This window comes from Lissotriton helveticus, chromosome 5_1 (genome assembly GCF_964261635.1).
Source record: "Lissotriton helveticus chromosome 5_1, aLisHel1.1, whole genome shotgun sequence".
NCBI classification, from domain to species: domain Eukaryota; kingdom Metazoa; phylum Chordata; class Amphibia; order Caudata; family Salamandridae; genus Lissotriton; species Lissotriton helveticus.
Genome location: NC_136065.1, coordinates 452640446 through 452661661, shown reverse-complemented (window position 1 = coordinate 452661661; position 21216 = coordinate 452640446). Strand labels below are relative to the sequence as shown.

Below are 21216 nucleotides of genomic sequence, written 5' to 3'. Positions count from 1 at the left end.
TCCATTAGACTAAGAAAGGTCGTTTATTACTCTTAGGCTTAATTGTCCCTTCCCGTTTTATGCCATGCCATAATAAGGGCATTGGATATAGATTTTACATTTTTGATAGAGGAAGCCTTTGATTCCTGTTTTAACAGAATCACCAGACAGTGCTCTGAGACCACTGTATGGAAAAGGAGGGTTGAGTTTGAATATATTTCACAGTCGTTTGCCTTCTGAGAGGACTTTAAATTGCTTGATGTTTAACTGAGTCACATACTTATTTTGATGCCTGCTAATCTTAGGCATGAAAGCAAAGTAAAAAGGAACTCACAGAGTTCCAGACTTTGTGAGCCCTAAAAGGGTTGCAGACCAATAAAAAAAGATTTAACAATGGTTCCAGGACATTCCTCCATCCACACCAGGTCATGAAATATGCTCTAAAAACTCTAAGTCCAAAATAGTTGAATAAAAATATATAGGTAGAAAAAGAATGAGGAATCTCTGAGAAAATTGCATTAATTCTTTAAAAGAACACATATTTATATATAAAAATTTGTAAAGCCAACGACTGGAGACTGAGAACATATGTGGCTTACATTTCACATACAAATCCATTCTTTCTATCCTGGACAGATCAATATTCCTCCATAAATTTTTTAGCAGCACTCCTCTTTCTGTGTTGTACCATGTATTTGAATATCTGTATTTATTTGTATTATATTTCAGGGCAAACTCGATGCTTTATGGGCTCTTGTTCGGCGAGGGTATGACCAAGTATCCCTTATGAGACCAAGACAAGGAGATCAGGTAAGATGTGAGGAACTCACATTACGTGTTCTTCCGCATTATGACTTTAATGTTATGCAGCAGAATTCAGTGTCACATGAAAAATCAGAACTGCAACCCACAGATGCCAAGATCTTTTGTTGCTCACTTTGTAATATTTGATTTAATATAAAGATGTGGTATTAAAAGTTTGCAGTTATTGCATTTGTTTTCAATGCTCTTTATTGTATGCTTCGGTCAAATGACCTCTCAAATGACATCTACAGTTCACACTATACACTTACAGAAGGAAAACTAAGGTTTGCATCTATTAGCTGAGAACTATATATCATCCCTAAACCCAGGGAGGGCTGTGTTATGATCCAGGTTTAATTTTGAAGGATCCATGGCTACTTCCAATTCCAGCCACAATACAATGGGACAGTATCCCTAAACAGTATCCTTGCTTACAAAAGGTGGTCCTAAGTAGGGGAATAATTGGCAGCTGCAATACAACAAGTAAGATGTTTGCAAGGGTTCCTACAGCCACATCATGATCCCATTATGTCCCTTTGCAAAGGTGCAGAAGGGATAATGCACCTGCTTTCTTTGAACTTGTGCTTTCTACGGTGCATACGCCAACTCGGTAACTGCATGAGTTAGAGCTTCAAAACATGGAGAATTGATTCTGATTTTGTGAGTTTCAACTGTGCTGTCTGCAGCACATGCAATAATTCATAAAGTTAGTGCAACCTCAGACTGTGCAAAACTTATTTATTTATTTATTCAAAGTTTTATATAGCGCGAACAAGATCTTAACAGATATCAGAGCGCTTCACAGTAGGGTGAGTAGACATAGTAATTGGGTACAGTATAGTGAACGGTAGCATAATAGGATAACAATCATGTGCAATAAGATACAGGTAAACACTCAGCTAGACAGTAAAATAAGGCGGTGCAGAGTCTTTGATCTAACTAAAATAGAGATCATGAAATAGCAGAGAACACTCAAATAGACAAAAATATAAGACGGTGCTGAGTCTGAGCTAGCTACAATACAGGTCTAGAGATAACAATAGACATTCAAATAGACATTAGGATAGGGCGGTGCAGAGACTCTGATCCAGCTGCCATAGAGATCAGTGGATACCAGTAAACCCTCAAAAGACAATACTATAGGACGGTGCAGAGTCTTTGATCCAACTGCAAAAGAGGTCAGTAGGTCATGAACAGAAAGTTATTGGATCACTAAGTATCCAACGTTACAAGATCGGTGCAAAGTCTCTGAGCAGCAACAGTGAGGATCATGTAAACTTGGCCATAAGGATGGCTTTCACTTCTTTCTTGAAGAGTACAGTGGAGGAGATAATCCTCGTTTCAGGAGGGAGTGCATTCCAGATCCTCGGTGCCATTCCTGAGAAGGAGCGTTTGTAGGTTTTTTCCTTACGGAATCTGCAAGGTTTCAGGAGCAGACTTTTAGTACTTCTATTGGATCTCAAACCTCCTGATATAGTCAGCTTTTGAGTGAGGTAGGTGGGAGCCTTGTGGTGTATGGCTGAGTGTGTCATAACCGCAATTTTCAATTGTATTCTGGCTTCGAGGGGAAGCCATTTCAGCGATTTCAGGTCAGGGGTTATATGAGAGTGTTTCCTTGAGCCCGAAATGAGTCTTGCGGCCGCATTTAGGGAGGCTCTTAGGGGTGCTGTTGTTGCTTGAGGGAGACCGCTGAGGGCCACAATTCCATAGTCTATGCGGGGGATGACTAGTGCTTGTACAGCAGTTTGGAAGTCCTTGGCTGGGAGGAAGGGTTTGAGTTTCCTCAAAGTGTTGATTTGAAAGTTAGCTCCTTTCGTTGCTTTGCTAATGTGCTGTTGCATATTGAGCTTTGCGTCCAGTGTGATGCCTAAGGATTTCGCAGAGTCCACGATGGTGGGTTGGACGTTGAATGCTGTTAGGTGATTGAGCCATATTTGGGTGGCGGTAATTTTCGCAGGGGGTGATATCAGGAGGAACTCAGTTTTCAACGCATTTAGTTTGAGGTGATTGTCGGCCAACCAAGATTGGGTGTTCCTAAGTGTGCAGTTCAGAAGTTTGATATCTTCCGGGGATTGTACCTTTAGGTATAGTTGAGTGTCATCGGCATACATGTGGAAGTGTACATTGGATGCCTGGAGCAGGGTAGCGAGTGGTTCCATGATGAGGTTGAACAGCGTGGGTGAGAGGGAAGATCCTTGTGGGACGCCTAAATCTACTGGCACTGGCGAGGACAGCACGTTGTTAATCTTGAACTTCTGGGATCGGTTGTGTAGGAAGGAAGTGAACCATTTGAGCACAGTCCCGGATAAGCCCATTCTGGTATTTAGGAGCTCTAATTGGTTCTCATGTTTGACCGTGTCGAATGCTGAGGAGAGGTCCAGGAGAATGAGGAGGCAGGAGTCGTTGCGATCCAGGATTTGGAGGGCGTCATCAATTATGTGTGTCATGGCCGTTTCCGTGCTGTGTTTCGCTCGAAAGCCTGATTGATGAGGGTCGAGGAGTTCGAACTGGTCATTGTGTTTTGTTAGTTGGAGTTGCACACATTTTTCCAACAGCTTGGCCAGAGTGGGGATATTGGTGATAGGACTTAGAAACTGGACTTAGATTTAGCCTCGGTGGTGCAGAGAGGGCAGGATAGACATTTTGGGGCTGGTGGGTTCAACCTCACTTCCAGAAACTGAGAGATTACAGGGGTTCCACCAGGCCAGTGTCTCCCACATTTTCTGCCACCATATTTTTGTGGGGAGACAGAGACATTGGCCAGTTAAAGAAGGTGCCATCTACCACCAACGCAATTGGTAAGGCCCATGCAAGAACTGGGCTAGGAGAGGAATCAGAAACACTGGTCAAAAAGAAGGAGCAGTATCCGATTCCATCCTTTTTAGGTCTCACCTAGGCAGTGCATGCGCTGTCTCTGCGAGACATGCTGTATCTGCGAGACATGCTGTATCTGGTACATGGGCTGAAAGAACCTCCCATGTTTAAAATTGGCTAGTGTTAATGCACTTTGTAAATGGCTGCTTTGCATTGATGAATGCGATTAATTTGTCCCGCCTCTTGCTGATACGGACCCTCCCAGCAGACTGCCCCTCTTACATGCATACTTCCTTGTTTTTTCTTATGTTTGTTTGTGGCACTTTTGTCTTTTTGATCAATAGGGCGCCCGCCGCCTTTCATCTGCTAACATGGCGGCTGCAATCTCCACGGCTCCTGCCAGCACAGGAGAGGTTTTCTCTTCTGCACCCTCCTAGCTGCATCTCTCCCTCACCCCCACGCCCCCAGATCCCATCTGCCTCTTGCCACACTGCAGCTCCCCTGCCCATTTGAATTATGTACGTTTCTTACTGTTTCTTCTGTCCAGCCTGTGATGCACACATTTTTTAGAAGAGCTGCCTTTTAGGTACATGTCAATAAATACATCTCACAATCATAGAAGGACAAGGACTCTGGTGGCTGCTTTCTCGTCTTGGAGGTGCACTTTACATATTTTAGACCTTTCATACCACAGAGCACAAACTCTTACACATCTGAGACCTGGGGAAGAGACTTGCAGCGAGTGTGGATTTACAGCCTAGCCCCCCCCCCCACCCACTCCCCTGCCAAAGAGATCCATGCAACAAAAAACAGGCCTTTGACAGTTTCTTCTTTATACTGAAATGCCATGAGGGCTGAGTCATTTTCAGTTTAGCCATATTCAATTCTGAATGCATTGGCTGAACAAGAGCAGGACTCTCTCAAATAATCACTTCTTCCCATTCCTTACACACAACCTTGTTCCTGCTTTCCCTCTTCCTCTAACAAAGCCAAGCTGCTACAGTAGCAAATGTTGAGTGGCGCTGGGCGTGTGTTTCCAGTGCCAGAGAGATCTGTAACTCGATCTCCAGGAGAACGCATGTAATCTTTTCAAATCCCAGCTCTAGCAGGAGTCTATGTGGCTCAGATTTTAGGTTCTGAATTCATCCCCTCCACACTATTACTTATAAAGACAACAAGTATTCAACTACACATAATTAAACACAAAGCCACACAATTAAATACCACCCAAATCCACAAAACACAAATGCACACCACATAATTCCACTACACAAACTATTTCAACATCTTATAACTCTGCACCACACAATTTAACACTACATCATTCCACTACAAGCCAGATAATGACAATTCAACTGCACAAGATTTCACTCCGATCCATGCCACACAATCCCACTTCACATTATACCACTCAATGTTACATAATTCCATTACACTTCACACCACATATTTACACTCCATATATATCCACTCAGCTCCAAAACTGTTATTTACAGTCAACAGAATTCAACTCTGCAACGTGACCCATATTTACACTCCACATAATTTCACACCATGCAACACAATTCAATACAATGCCAAACCACACAATTCATCACCACACATTTCATCACCACACATTTCCATACTACACAACATAATTACACTCCACTCCATACCACATAATTACACTCCACATAAATCTACTCCTACTCCGTGCCATATAACACTCCTCATAAATACACTCCACACCATGGCACATAATTCCACTCTCCATATTTTCACTCCATGCCACACAATTCCACACAACACAATTCAAATTCAGACAATACCATTCCAATGCAGAAAATTCCACTCCACAACCCATAATTCCACTACACGCCACATACATCCATTCCATTCTACGCCATATAATTCTGCTACATAATTTCATCACACTCCACGCAACACAATTCAACTTCAAGTAAATTCACTACACATATTTATACTCCAAACTACATAATTACACTTCACGCCACATATGTACACTCCAAATAAATCCACTCGGCTCCAAAACACATGTTTACACTCAACAAAATTTAACTCCACGTGACCCATAATTACACTCCTCATAATTTCACACCATGCAACACAATTCCACACAATGCCACAACATGCAATTCAATACCACACAACATAATTACACTCCACTCCATACCACATAATTTCACTCAACATAAATCTACTCCATGCCACATAACACTCCACATAAATACACCCAACACCATGGCCCATAATTCCACTTTACATATTTTCACTCAGTGCCACACAATTCCACACACCACAATTCAGCTGTACACAATTCCATTCCACCCTGGAAATTCCACTCCACAACCAACAAATAATTCCACTACACACCACATTCATCCAATCCACACCACCCAGTTCCACATCATGCCACATAATTCAGCACCACACTATATAATTCAGCACATAATTCCACTTTACATAATTGCACTCCATTCAACCTTTATTTGATGACTGAGGGCAGCCAGATAGTTTAAGGTTTCAGTGACCACTGCCAGTGGGTGACTTGGGCTCTAGAATGTAGAGGTGTACCATGGGTGCCAGAGGCTCTAATCTAAATCTGAGAAATAACCGTCTGCTCCACCATTGAGTAGTGAAAGTCTTGTATAGTTAGGGGCATGTTTAAAAGTGACGTTGTGGTGGAGATAGGGGGTTTGCCTTATTTACAAGGCAGCATTAAGCCACTTAAAGGGGCTTAATGCTGCTTTTAATAATAAGGCACCCTTTCACGCTATACTTAGCGTGAAAGGGGAGGGCAATGGGTGTTGTTGTGGGCGTTCCACCGCAACATCCATTGATTTTGACCCTGCCCCCTATTTCCAAGGATGGCATAAATAGGAGGCAGCGTCAAAATTAAGACCAGGGAAAACCTGGTCTTAAACAGGCAAAACAAAGAGAAATGCTTTATTTTTCTATGTTTGTGCTCTTTACATGTATGCTGCGTTGTGCAGCACACATAGAAACAGCAAATTGCCATTGATTGTTTATGTACAGGAAGGTGACTCTTCCTGCTCATAAACAATCAAAAAAACAAATGACATTTTGCAAAATCTATGTGTGCTGCATTAAGCAGCACACATAAACGTTACAAAACTTTATTTTAAGATTGTTTATGTGCAGGACAGTAGACCTTCCTGCACATAAACAATCTTCCACTCAACACAGACACCCTTGCACTATGGGCAAGGGTGCCTACTTTGGCGCTAGGCTGCTAAGTTTAGTGCCAGCGCAGGGGAAAATGCACGCCGCACTCTGTCACTTCATTGTAAATATGCCCCTTAGTTTGTAATGGGCTACTTACAACCCTTGGTTCTGATGTCAATACATCTGCTGTGCTTATAATAGCTTTACCCCTTGCTCCCCTCTTCGTTACTTTACCACTTTTGTGTTCACCTCACATAGACCTACAAGTCGCTGCCTTTATTTGTTACATCTTCATAGAAAACCTACTTTTAATTCCTTTCATTCATATTTTGGTTGATTTTCAGACGTCATGACAGGAAGGGAACAAACGTATAGAGTTCCATCCTCGAATGCGCAACAGACCAAGAACTAAGAGCATGCGCAGGGCATACTTTGTACCTCCAATGCTCATCATAGAAACAATTCACATATTGTACCCATTTAGTCCTAGTCCTGGGAACTGCGACAAAAAAATTGTATGTGGATTTGTTCAATTTTGTCGTCAGGCATTATCGGCTCATGTGGAATTGGTAGAATCATATAACTGGATAATTTTATTGTACAGCAGCATTTATATAATGCTTACTAGCTCTCTGTGGGACACTGAAGTGCTTGCCAAAATAGGCAGCAAGCTATGCCATGTAAGGTTTGTTGTTGGAAGTTTTGTTGTCTTTGTTTTGTGATTCTATGTGGGACGTGTTTCCATGTTGTCCTTGATGACTATCGTGGCAATGTGGTGTATGATAAGGTGTGAGAAAAAGTCATGCAGTTTTTGGTTTCTGTAGGCAGATGCCTCTGTATATACTATACTAAAGTAAGGTATAATGTGCACAGAGTCCAGTAGAACCCAAAGGTAGGCAGAGGTAAAAATAGATAATACCTTACTCTCTAGTTGTGGTGGCGTGGGCGAGCAGTAAGGCTTTATCAGAGGGTACTGTTAACCATTTATTGTACACATTCAGGCAAGAAATTATGCCACACACTCAAAGACTGAACTCAGACCAATTTGTTTGTATAAAAATATTATTTTGTTTGTATTTTATTTTCTAGAACCATGCCAGGCCTGGTACAGGTAAGTATAATAACACACAGGAATAATACGGTTAAATACAGTTTGAATGCAGATCAATGCAGTAGGATTGGTTACAGGTAAGTAATTTGGTTGTAAATCATTTTAATTACTGTTCAGTTACTTTGCAGATTACTTTTTAAGTTACTTTTTCTATCAAGTGTGATATGCCTAGATATCACACTGTGTAACCAAAAACAGGGCCTGACTCTAATCAGTAAGGCTGAGTCACAAACAATACACACCAACCAAGCTGCCAATACTGATGCCTAACTTTTATGCTATTGACTAAATAGGTGCAAGGAAACCAAACCAAGCATCCAAATGCTTATTATTAGCTTTTATTTTCAATATTCAAAAAAAGTTGTGTTTTCAAATAAGACATATATAGGGGATATATACAAGTCAATGTCGTCAAATAAATACACACGCCTTTTTACACTCACACTCCTCCTAATTATTCATATATACACACACATATCCACATTGACACACATCAACACAAACAACATATACAACATAAATCCTAACGGGCCAATGTCCTTATTATGAAAACTGGCCTGGTCACTCTACAAACAAAATTCTCTTTAGGATGTTTAATACGTGCAAAACAAATTTTGTCAATGCGACTTTTCACAATGTAACATAAATCTTAATCCAACCAAAGGAACACTTTGTATGGGAGTGGAAATAACAAGGTCTACGCGTTTCAAACCCCGTACACTGTGGGGGTTCTCATCAGGACCAACAACCACAACTTCAGCCTAAACCACCACTGTGGGTTTCTTCTGCTCTGTGTTTTAAAGTGTGATTAGCCACAAGATCTTTTCGGCCATAGAACGTCCGTTTTCGCCGAAATTCATAAAGTGCCTAAGCGCCCGCACTTTCCATTTCTTGTGCGCAATAAATTGTAAATCAAAGTCAGCTCCCCTCGCCGCGCTGTGTGTATCTGCGTTGGCCCCTTCTTAATATGCCAACGTCTTGCTTATACGTCCTTGCTTCCACCCGACAGTTGTAGTGTGAAGCCGCGTTCACGAAATCCGCGTCATGCTTGGTTTGGTTTCCTTGCACCTATTTAGTCAATAGCATTGAAGTTAGGCATCAGTATTGGCAGCTTGGTAGATATCACACTGGACATTTCCTAGAGAAAAGGTAAGTAAGTTTTTGTATATTTGCAGTTTCTTAGTGTTTCATACAAACCTACTCCACACTTTACAGGAAAGCAGTTCAATGGAGCCCTATTGGAGAAAACAATGTTATCAACTTAATGGTAAGTACTTAGGATTGGGAGTTGGCTTTCTGGAGTTAGAACCAGGGTTTCCCCAGGGTCAAGGATTCACTCTCAAAGCACCCTCAGCGGCACTAGGACGGCCGGGTGCAGAGTGCTGAGGCCCAATGTTATCCAATCGGGGATAGAGGGCCTCCGGTTGGTGGCTGCTCACGAGCAGGCCACACGGTTGTGGGAGCAAACCTTCTGGACTTAGGCTCAAGGCACAGGGGGATTCAAGTTAGCACACAAAGTGCACCCACAGCAGCACAGGGGCGGCCGGGTGCAGGGTGCTGTTTTGGCATTGGGTGTCCTGTTGTTTTCAATGGGAGTTTCCGTTTTTGGATTTTGGCTGCAGGCGCAATCCAGGAAGTCTTCCGGGAGGAGCCAACAGCTGGGAAGGTAAGTTGGAGGGCTGAGGGATGTAAGTGCACCTTAGGTCCTCTTCTCCAGAGCGCAGGGAGGCTGGATGCAGGGGTGTCTTTTGAGCTTGGATTTCACCTTACCAGGTTGGTTCAGGGGGTCTCCGTGCAGAGGTTGCAGGTGACATCATGGAGTTCTGAAGGAGTTAACCCATGGTGGACTCGTACTTTGGAGCGCTGGGGCACCTTGCTGGGACTAGTTGGCCACTCGGATTCAGTCCGTAGGCGTCGGGTGCAGTGGTGGTTCCAGGTGTCGGGTTTCTTTGGCCACAGGAGGCCCATTGTCTTTCTTTGGTGTTTCTTTTGAACAGACCTGCTGTTCACTGGAGATCCGAACTTTGTTGAAGGCAGTCAGTCCTTCCAGGGGTTCTGGAGGTCACTGGCTGCAGGACAAGGAGACTTTTGGCACAGGATCACTGGAAACTGCAGACGGGCCGGTAGGGCTGGGGCCAAGTCAGTTCTCCTCTGCAGTCTCCTCTACTGAACGTCTTCTTTCGTCCTTGTTCTTTGTCGGTTGAGGGAATCAGTCTTCTTGGTTTCGGGGCTGCCCCCAAATACTGTATTTAGGGGTCATTTTAGGGGTCTCCAGGTCAGTCGCCAATGGGCCACTGACCTTAGGGTGAATACACCCTTGGTGTGCTCACCCCATGTGGGGGCGATGGCACAATCCCTAATCCTGATTGGCGAGTGCCTGCCATCTGCAAGATGGGGCACTGAAGAGTGGGCTTCATCTCGCCTCCCCCACATGAGGGATGGGGTTAGCCGAGGTGGGCACACCCTCTGAGCTGTTCTAATTTTCCCCGCCTGTCTCCCCGCTGAAAGGAGGGAAGACAGGAAAGGCCTGCTCCTGATAGCGGGAGAGGGTGGGGGTCACATTACAAAGGCGACAAGGCCTTTGAAGCTCCCCTGCCACAGATGTCTCTTCCTGGCCTGGGGAAGCATGACCACCTCCGCCTAGGAAAGGCTTTCTTTCTGACCTCAGGGAGCGAAGGCTCCCACTCCAAGGGTCCAGAACCATGTCTTGTGGAGGCAGGCTGGTGTTTACCAGCCAGGAAATCCACCAGAAGCAAGGTCATTTTTCAGGGGGCATCTCTAAGATGCCCTCTGAATGCATTCTTTAATAAACCCCACACTGGCATCAGGGTGGGCTTATTATGCTAAGAAGTTTGATACCAAACTTCCCAGAATTCAGTAAACCCATTATGGTGCTGTGGAGTTCATAATGATAAATTCCCAGACCATGTACTCTGTATGGCTTTACTGCACGTACAATGTCTACAAATGGACTTAGACACTGTAGGGGTACATGGCTCATGCACCTGTACCCTCACCAGTGGCATAGTGCACTCAGCTAGAGGGGTAGCTTACCTGTGCCATAGACAGTGGGTTGTAGGCATCACACACAGGGATGTGTGCCATGTCAACTATTCACTTTTCGCTGCACCAAAACATGCAGCTTTTAATGGCAGTGTGTGTGTGTTATGGTAGAGGCCCTCTAAGGGTGGCACATTGTGTGCTGCAGCCCTTAGAGGCCTTCCCTGGCCACAGTGCCCTTGGCACCCATGGTACCTTTTACAAGGGACTTACATGTGGCCAGAGAGGTGCCAATTGGAGGTACAAAGGTATAGCTTTTGTGAAAGAAGACAGGCCCTGGAAACCTGTTTGGTAGGGACCTAGGGCACATCAAGTCAAAGTGCATCAGAAATCTGCCAACAAGTGCGGGGTTACTGCAACAGAAACTCAGCTTCCTGCAGTTTCCATTAAGCTTGCAGCTTTGAGCAGCTCTGCATGTCCCTTTATGGTTTTTCTTATCTACTTAGATGGTTACTGAACTGCATTGTCAAACCTGAAATATTGTATGCAGTTTTAGTTCTGACCTGGCATGTCTGGAGAGAGAGAAAATAGTGGAGAGATTTCCTGGGATGGATTGTGTTACTATCATCCAATATCTGAGGATTATTGCGAGATGTAAATTATCAGCCATAATGTATAGTTATTTGGACTTGCAGTGGTGGACTAGACTAGATTAAAGTCCTCTTAACTGACCAGCAGTATGTGATGGGACTCTTCAGGTATTCTATGTCTGTTCATTGGGTGGTTTATTGGCTGGTATAGGCTTTGGCTGATGACCACTGAGTGTTAAGGTATTAAGATTTGTGTGTGCCAGTAATGTTTTATATGAATTGACATAACTATATAATACCCAGTTGGACCGTAGGTCAGACTTTTATAGTTTACCTACATACAGAAAGTAGTGGACTGGTTGGGGTGGTTGTTCCTTATCTTTGCTTTGCAAGCCCAAGATTGAACTGGAAGATGCGATTGTCTTTCTACATGCTGTCCATCAGATCATATAATTATCTTGGGAACATCCACTTTTTTAACTCTCTTCTTAAGTATATATGCTCCTGGGAACTTCAAATGGTAGCTGGTAGTAAGTTCCAGAGCTTGGTGGTTTGTATTGAGAAGTGGATTTCTATGGATTTCTTATGGTAGGTGGGACGATGATTTGTGGTGCAAGCCTGGAGCACAGTCTCCTGTTTTGTTTGTATTGCTTGAATTTAACTTCTAGGTATAGTGGTGATTTTCACTGGGAGGCTCTGTGGATAATGCAGAGTGCCTTGAGCATTGCCATTCTAGCTGTAGGTCAGGAATCTCCAACTTTTTCTTCATTAAGAGCTACAAATAATCAATGTAAATCACACTGAGTTACCAGTAATATTAGTGTTGTAGTTATTTAAATTCTTTATTCGGTTAAAAGAGAGTCATTAAGTTTTGAACTATAGAGGTGTTACAGGCCATCCAATTTTAGAATGCTGTGGTTGTCACCTGCATAGCTGTAATAGGCGAGGTTGAATGATTTAATCAGGTTTAGTAAGATGGTTAGGTAGATGTTAAAGAATAGAGGGGATATGATGGATAATGTGAGTTAAACCCTCACTATGGAAGCCAAACTTTTAACGAGGGTGTGATTCCTTTGCAACCCTCCTTTGATACATCAGGCACCTAATAATAACTCCTAAAACTTGTATGTCCTCTTCCTATTCTCTTCACATTTTGACTTCCAATCCATCTCTTTTGAATCTCAAAATGCTCTGAAGTGTCCAGAGACAACCAAACTGTTGCAACGGCAAATAGCTTTATTTCCTATTACATTTTTCTGAGTTGTGGGGAAATGATGCATTCATAAATGCATCTCTGATTGCTCTGTGGCTGTACATTGAATGTCAACATTTGCTTAGTCAAGTATAAATGTACTATTCAGAATAATAAGGCATAGAATGGACAGCACAGAATACGTTTACCCTGCATATATTTACATAATTGGCTTTTTGGGAGGTTAAAATTCTCTTCGGACAATTTATGCCTAGATAGATTGTACTCAAAGAGCAGTAAAAATGGAAAATCTTTCTGGATCTTTGCATAGTACATTTGCAAGAATTAATCTTATTACTATAACGAGAAGCATCCAACAGATTAGAGCAGTCTCTACTGCTAACTTTGTTGTTACTCATGTCGTTTTTGCTTGCATGATATTCAGTTTATGCCTATCGCGACAGGGGCCATGTTATACGTAGTACACATTCTTCCTGTTTGTGCTGTGGTGCTCCTTTAAGTAGGTGCACAGAATGAAAGAGGGGCAGTGCTCACTATAACAATAATTTATGGTCTTCGGGCAGTGGCGTACTGGCGCCTGCCCTAGGGGCAGCACAATAGTGAAAGGCGGACTGGCTTTTTGAAGTTGGTGGTCTACCTTTCACAGTTCAGGCTGCATCTGGCCTGCTTTTGAAAGGGGAAAAGGGACTCCCATGAAGGTGTGTGCACCTGTCTGACAGGGATGCCTTGGGGCTGCATGAAACCCTCTTATTCCCTATTAGTTGTCGCCCCGGGAAACTAACCAGAGCTGTGGGCAGCAAAAATGGTTACCACTCAGCTGTAGTCTACCTTCCATTGCAGTTGACATCAACTAAACCCTGCTTCTTCTGAGAAAATCCATGAATGGGAACTGGATCAGGTCATAAATAATTTCTATAAAAGGAGAAACATCTTATGATGGCAAAACAGAATCATCACTGTTAGTATTTCATATCCAGACCAACACTAATGGGAAGTGCACTTTGATAATATGATACATTACATTTGCTTCAGCTTTGCTACTGACGCAACTGATTCCATTCTTACCCCACAATGTATTAGTAAGTTCAAGAACTTGCCCCATATAATTTAGATTTCGATCAGATTTTTCACCCACACATCTCTTGGTGCTTGATTAAGGCAAGAGAACAACACGGAGAATAGCAAAAAGACAAGATTGAGAGAATTTTTGGGGGCAAATCTTGTATCTGCTAGGGACTATTAGTTGTAGATTCCTTACCTTAGAATTTCCCCCAGGTGTCAGTCTGGATCCAGAGATTTTTCAACAGCAGTACCCCTGAACGTTGGTAGGTAGCGTCGGTTGGCTCTGCATCCATCGTCGTGGGCGCCGGGATGATGTCACGGGACCTATATAGACACCGCCTAAGCACGCTGACGTCAGTTCTTTCTTTTTCCGCACCAGCCTAAGCACAGTTCTGGAGAGAGCTACCCCTTAGCCATTTTTGGCTAGCTTTTTACAACTTTTGTCAACTTCTTTTTCAAGTCTTGGACTCCTGGTGCGTCAAGAATGTCCCAGCGTAGGTCCGGCTTCAAGCCCTCTAGCTCCTGTCATTAAATGATGTCTGTCAAGGATCCGTACCTCGTATCCCTCTGGTACCTGGAGCGCGACCACGACCCAAAGCCATGCTCTGAGTGCAGCGCTATAAATCTGAAGGCTTTGTGGGAGCGGGAGCGGTCCCGAAAGCTGTTGGAGTCCCGCGCTCGGCTCCAAGTTGCTGCCATTTGAGAGGAAGGTGCGGAGAACAGTCACACAGCCCGCACTCCTCATTGCATTCCAAGTTATCCGGGAGGTTAGGTAAGCACAAGAAGGAGTCAAAGAAGCACATGCGTTCTTCAACTTCACCCTGTCCATTGGCCAACGCAACGTGGGACTTCACGCATCATCTATCGAAAGCTCCGTCCCTGGAGCCTCCTTCTGAGACGATTCTGTGCCTCCCTGCTTTTCCGGGAGCCAGAGTTTCTCCTGCCCAAATTGAAAAATTCTAAGAGGCCCTGGACCCCGTTATTGGGAAGCCAGGCTCGCTGGTGCTCCTTCAGGCCCAGCGGAGTTGGTTGAGGGCCCTTGGCCGGGTCTGGGCTAATATGTCCACTTCGGGGGCCTGTGTTTGACCTCATGGTCACAGGTTCAAATCCTGGCGCGTCCACTCAGCCTTTCATCCATCTGAGGTCAATAAAATGAGTACCATTGAGTTGGGTAACAATAAACATCTGTTTTTCAGCTCCAAGATGCCTTCGGGTAAACGTGCACTTTACAAATACACATGTTATGTTATGTTAGGCCTTCCACACCAGCAGTTTCAGTCCGACTCTCATGGGCCCCGTGGATCTGTTAATGGATCGGGCCTGATGCCGGTCGATCTTACTCCACCTTCCTCAGCTTCAGTCACAGCGACAATGCTCCCTACCTTGACTCTGCCCCTGGTTGGTGTCAACCCATACTCATCTGCGAAGTAGATTCGGAGCCGGACCGACCTTGGTTTCGACACTGGAATTGACTTTTGCCCCTGTATTCATCCCTGGTGCTGATTTTATGCCAGGAGGTGCTGATGAGTAATGAGAGGGGCAGCTGGACCCTTTAACTGACCAGCTTGAAGACCCATCGACTGGCGGATGGACCTGGGTGAGGCCAGTGGTCTGGACACTTCCCCTGACACTGGTTTGCTTTCTCCCTCTAACCTGGCTACAGAGGAGGGAGCTTCCTACGCTGAAGTGGAGAGAAGTGCAGCCGAGGTCCTTGGCCTCAAGCTCCCTTCGGTGGCTATCAGGACTAATCTCCTGACAGAGGTACTTCAACCTGCGGCTTAAACTTCAGAACACCTTTTAGCCTTCAGTGAAACCCTCACAGATGTCCTTCTGGGCACTTTCTGCAAGGCCAGCACAGGGGCTCCTGTGGACAGGACATTCACCTGCCGCCACTGCCCCTTTAAGGCAACCCAGCCTACCTGGTGCAATATCCCTCCCTGAGGGCTTGGTTGTCCAAGCCTTATCTTTAGAGGGTGCATTCCCTTCTGCAACCCCAGATAGGAAATCCAAGAAGCTGGACCACCTTGGAAGAGGATGTTTTCATCCTCCAGCTTGGCATTGCAGTTGGTGAATACCACATGCCTCTTGGGCTGATACTCCCATACCATCTGGGATAGGGTTTCACAGGTGCTACATCAGTGACCGGAGGAGGCCCGGGCCGTTCTATCCCAGGCAGTTACGGATGGGAGAGACACAGCCAAATTTACCATACGTTGTGGATTGGACACCAACGGCTCACTGGGCACTCAGACGATACGCCTGGTTGAGGTCTTCTAGCTTTTCGGGAGATGTCCACTCTACTTTGATGGACATGCCCTTTGATGGCACTCACCTTTTTGGCGACATGGCAGACTCCGCGATTTAACACTTCAAGGAATCTCGAGCTACGACCAGATCCTTGGGCCTCACGGCTACCTTCCGCCCACCCCAGTCTGCCTTTCGTCCCTTTCGTGGCTACAGAAGGAGCACCCAGCCACGTCTTGTCCAGCCCATCCATCGAGTCATGCAAGCTGTCCAGCTCTTTGTGGCCACGGAAGAAGGACCCAACATTCTCGTGGATCAAGGAGCCAGTGGGCAGGCCAGTCCACCCTTCCCCCTACTGCCACTCCCTCCAAACCTTCCTTGCATGGCATTTCAGGTCCATCTTCAGCCCGTCGGAGGCAGAATTTTCCGTCATCTCCTCCGCTGGCAGTCCATCACGTCGTACAGGTAGGTTCTGCAGCTAGTCCAAAGGGGCTACTCCCTCCCCTTTGAGTCTACCCTTCCCTCTATGCCAGCTTCTTACCACCATATGTCGGAGGATCATTTGACACTGCTACGCAAGGAAGGAGGCCATATAGAGTGTCCCTATACCAGAAGTAGGAAGTGGTTGTTATTCCTGCTACTTTCTGGTGCCCAAGAAGGACAAAGGCCTGTGTCTTATCCTATGCCTCTGGACCCTCAACTTCTTTCTCCGGAAAGAGAAGTTCAAAATGCTCTCCTTGCCCCAGGTCTCATCTGCTCTCGACCCAGGATACTGAAAGGTAGCGTTGAACTTGCGGGATACTTATTTCCATATACCCGTCCTGCCTGCCCACAGAGGTTACTTACGGTTCACAGTGGGCCATGAGCACTTTCCGTTTACCGTGCTCCCCTATGGCCTATTCAGTGCCCCTATGGTGTTCACAAAGGTGATGGCGGTGGCCGCAGCTCATCTGAGCAGATCAGGAGTGCCAGACTACAGCTATATTGACGACTGGCTGTTGAAGGCGAGCTCGCCCCAGGCTGCCGTCTCCCACCTCCAGACAACGGAGGACCTCCTTCACTCACTGGGGTTCACTATCAGCATGGCGAAGTCACACCTGACTCCCTCCCAGAAGTTCCCTTTCATTGGGGTGGTTCTGGACACGGTGCAGTTTTGGGCCTATCCGCCCAAGCAGTGAGTCCAGGATATTCGGGCTATGATACCAATATTTCAGCCTCTATGTTGGATTTCGATGAGAATGACTCTGAGGCTGCTGGGCCTCATGGCCTCCTGCATTCTGCTGGTGGATAATGCCAGGTGGCATATGCGGGCTCTACAGCAGGCCCTGAAATTCCAGAGGGCGTAGCATCAGGGTTATCTATCCGACTATGTCCAGATTTCGGAGGGTATCTGCACAACAACTGCAGTGAAGGCTAACAAACGAAGATTGGTCAGAGGTAGATCCCTCTCTCTTCAGATACCCAACAGTGGTGGCAGATGCATCGCTCCTGGGATGGGGCGCCCACCTGAAAGAGGCAGAGATCAGAGGCATCTGGTCTCCGGCGGAGTCCGGTCTCCATATTAACCTTCTGGAGCTCCGGGCGATCAGGTTGGCGCTGAAAGCATTCCTTCCCTCTCTCATAGGGAAAGGGGTACAGGTGTTCATGAACAATACCACTGCCATGTGGTACTGCAACAAACAAGGTGGTGTGGGGTCGTGGACCCTTTGTCAGGAGACTCTTTGCCTCTGGACATGGCTAGAACATCAGGGCATAACCATGGTGGTTCAACACCTGGCGGGTTCTCTGAATGCCAGAGTGGATGAACTCAGCCGTTGATGCCAGGTCAGTCACGAAATGCGATGCAGTGCGCGCAACGAAATTCGTTTTATTTATTTATATGTTTACTTACCTGTTAATGTCATACATTACAACCCCCCACCCTGCCCCTCCCCCTCCCTACGTCACCGCCCTGCAGTTACACCTACCACCGGCCGTGGCTGTCCACCACCACCCTTAACTCTACATCCAAGCCAACTGCAGGCCCCTAGGAGTTTGCCAATTAAGAGTCCCTTTCCCAGAATTCCACACATGGAATTTGCGATTTCGGTTGGCTTTGTAACTTCAAATTTGTTTAATTGACTCTTTTCACCCCGTGGCTTTCTATTGAAATTGTTATTATTTATCTCACGATATTATAACACTCTGTCCATATTTCTGTGGTATTTTACTCCTTACATTGTTTATCTTTTGATGTAACTTGATATGAACCTCAAAATTATGTCTTCCTTAACTGTATTGTTGGCTAGTTGGGGTTTCACACACACTTTCTTTGAGGAATAACTTGTTTCTCAGGACCGGCCTTTCAAAGTTGATCAAACGGCACCCTTATTTCAAATTTCTCTATTTTTTCTCTCTGGGTTCTAATATTTGGACATGGTAGAAGCTCGTTCACAGCTCACATCAAGACTGTGTGTTTGTTTCCCTTTTCTCCACCCCAGTCTGTAGAAAAGACTAGTGGGAGAGTTATCCACACTAATGTGAACAATACATGTTTTCCTGTGGTCTTCTCCCTAGTATATTGCAGCTCCCAACTGGAACATGATATTGTGTGATGCCCCCTGCAGGTGGTGCCAGGAAGAATTAGTATTACCTCACCTTAAGCCCTCTTATGCTATGCCCTAGTCATTGTACTGTTGTAACTGTGCAAAGATGACTCTTGCTTGCACACTTTAGACAATACTTCTGCACTATGAAGACTGTGGAGAGCAGTGATATTTTAAGATGTGAGCTCCTCTATGAAGACACAACTTGAGAATTTGGTCTGATCCTCTCCCTATACATTCAGAAAAATGTACCCTATTACCCCAATCTTGGGTGGCCATTTTCTGCAGCTCCTTCTTGACATTAAACTTATTTTGGACTACTTTATAAGTTTGTGCTTTGTCTCAAGAGATTACGAGTTGTTTGTAGTGCTCCATCTTGTTGTCTAACCAATTGAATAAAATATAAGCACAAACTCTGATGTGTCAAACTGTACCAATAGCAACTGGCAAGCTGTTTTGATTAAACCGGCCTTTCTAAGCGCGATCTTTGCACATCGGTGACAGATTCAGACTTTAGAAAGCTTCCATAACTATCAAAAAGAGGTTTACATTTTTGTCTCCTTCGCCTACTCAGATTTATGTGAAGAGTATAATGGGACTTCTTTGTCAGGGCTGACTGCTACCTTACAGGACCACACTACTGGAGAACTTCTATATGCCAAAACCTTGCACAAAATCTCAAGAGAGACATTCAATTAAACCAATATCTAGATTATAACTCACATCTCTGTAAAACTGCTGTGTGTAGTCGGAATAGTGTTTTTACATCTGTCTTCTTTTAGAAAGTATCATCCTTCAAGAAACTGCTGTGTAGCAAGCAGTTTCTGTGTACTATGTTAATTTGTTCTTATTTTAGCTTAAGAACATTGGCACTCGTACCAGCTTTTAGCAGTGTAGACCCTCAAGTAGAAATGTTGATTTGCTGTGAAGTTGTGCAAAAAATTAAAGTAACACGCCGTAGATGTCCATACTTAAGATAAGCACTGGATGTCTTTTCCAACATGTACCTGTTGGTGTAGCTTGGTGGGGGAAAAAATGTAGCGCATCTTAGTCTTATACACGCTATTGTAATTGAAATAGGATCAAAATGAATATTACAGTTTTATTTAAATCTCCTGCCATCTGGCAACTCCTGCAATTCTACATTTCAACATGTACTAGTAACATGCACAGCTATAGAAGCCCCTACCATTAGAAATAGAATTTTCCAGACAGAATGGTGCCAAAAAGGACTGATGGAGCTGGGGCAGTCAGTGACATATGGGCTAACTGGCTCTGCTCCAGGCCTTCCAGGTTTTATTGGTGGCATACCATTTTGAAATATCCGAATTTCCCGGTTAGGCTTGCTCACCTCTGCTCATGGTCAACCTCTCATCAGCTGCACAGGAAGGGGTTATGGGGACTTGTGTAACCTTTGTAACGAAGTAACCTGTAACTATGATCTGATGCTCATGTAAAGCGCCCTGATACCTCCGGGTCTAGCCAGCGCTATATAAAACCTTTTAAAAATAAATAAAATAAATAAGGAAGGTGTGCCCATTAAGTCCTCTTTTGGGAGTAAGGGAAAGCCATATTTTTGGTAATAGCGGCACCCTCGCAAAGCTTGGCTCTGGTGGGGGCTGAACCTGCTCCGTTATTGATACCTACGCCCTTTCCCTCCTTGAAGTTAATCTGACAGTCTCTCCGTCACTCAAGGACCAGCGAGCGCGGGAACTACCACGTCTCCCACGTTAACACGCTGCAATGCCTTCAAAAAATAAAAGGTAGCGCGACGCCCAAAGGAATATCAGGCCCGCTCCTTTAATCCGGACTATTAGACCAGCCAAATGCAGACATCCTTTGTTTAAACATCAGGGTGAAAACTAATGGTGACAAATAGCTTGCGCGCCCCACTAAGCCCCTCTCAGCGCTGCGGGGTAATCAGCGCGATTCCCGGGCGCGCGGTGACAGCTTTTAATGGGCCCTGACAGGCTGAGCAGCCAGCCGAGCGGGGCCGCCACGCGCCCGGCGCAGGGCGAGTTATAGACCCCCCATCCCCGGAACAAGAAGCGTCATCTCTGGAAATTACTAACTCCTGAGCACAAGCAACCCCTCTGCCGGAAAGAATTCTGTATGAAACATTTTTTTTTTTTTGGCGAATTACACAATTTTAAGATGCATTAAATAGATTGCAGTGTTTTCTAAGGATACATATCACCACAGTTTTCTAGGTCAGCGACCTTCAGCACGCGCTGAGGTTGTTCATCCGTGCTATGCAAGGGATGCATATTTTGCAAATCTCGAAATAATGGGTAAACGCTGTAGTAACACGATTATAAATGCCGCGTGCCAATGGTACAGTGCGTGGCGGTTGGGAAGGCGCGGTAATGTGGCCGATTTCTGCCTCTGGTTACCGTTTCCACTTGCACCCCGAAGAGCCTTTTCAAATTCTATTGCAATGTCTCGTGCTCTTGTATTAATTCGCTTGACGTTGCACCGAGAAGCGTAATCATATCTAAGATTGGGAATGAAGAAAGCCGCCTGAAGAGCAAAGAGCCAGAGAAATCTGAGGACAGGGCCAAAGGAAATAGCTTTTATGCATGTCATGAGCCATGGGGGTGTGGGGGGTCTAAATCACAGATACTT

At 45.0% G+C, this 21216-nt stretch overlaps 1 protein-coding gene across 1 annotated transcript in view; it reads left to right on the top strand.

Annotated features, from left to right (window-relative positions):
• Positions 1-21216, top strand: part of ANTXRL (ANTXR like) — a 339738-nt gene that overhangs the window by 306431 nt on the left and 12091 nt on the right. Inside the window, exon 17 of the mRNA XM_078642693.1 lies at positions 709-789. Within this exon, the coding sequence (XP_078498819.1) occupies positions 709-789 (81 nt within the window). The remainder of the gene's footprint in view (positions 1-708; positions 790-21216) is intronic.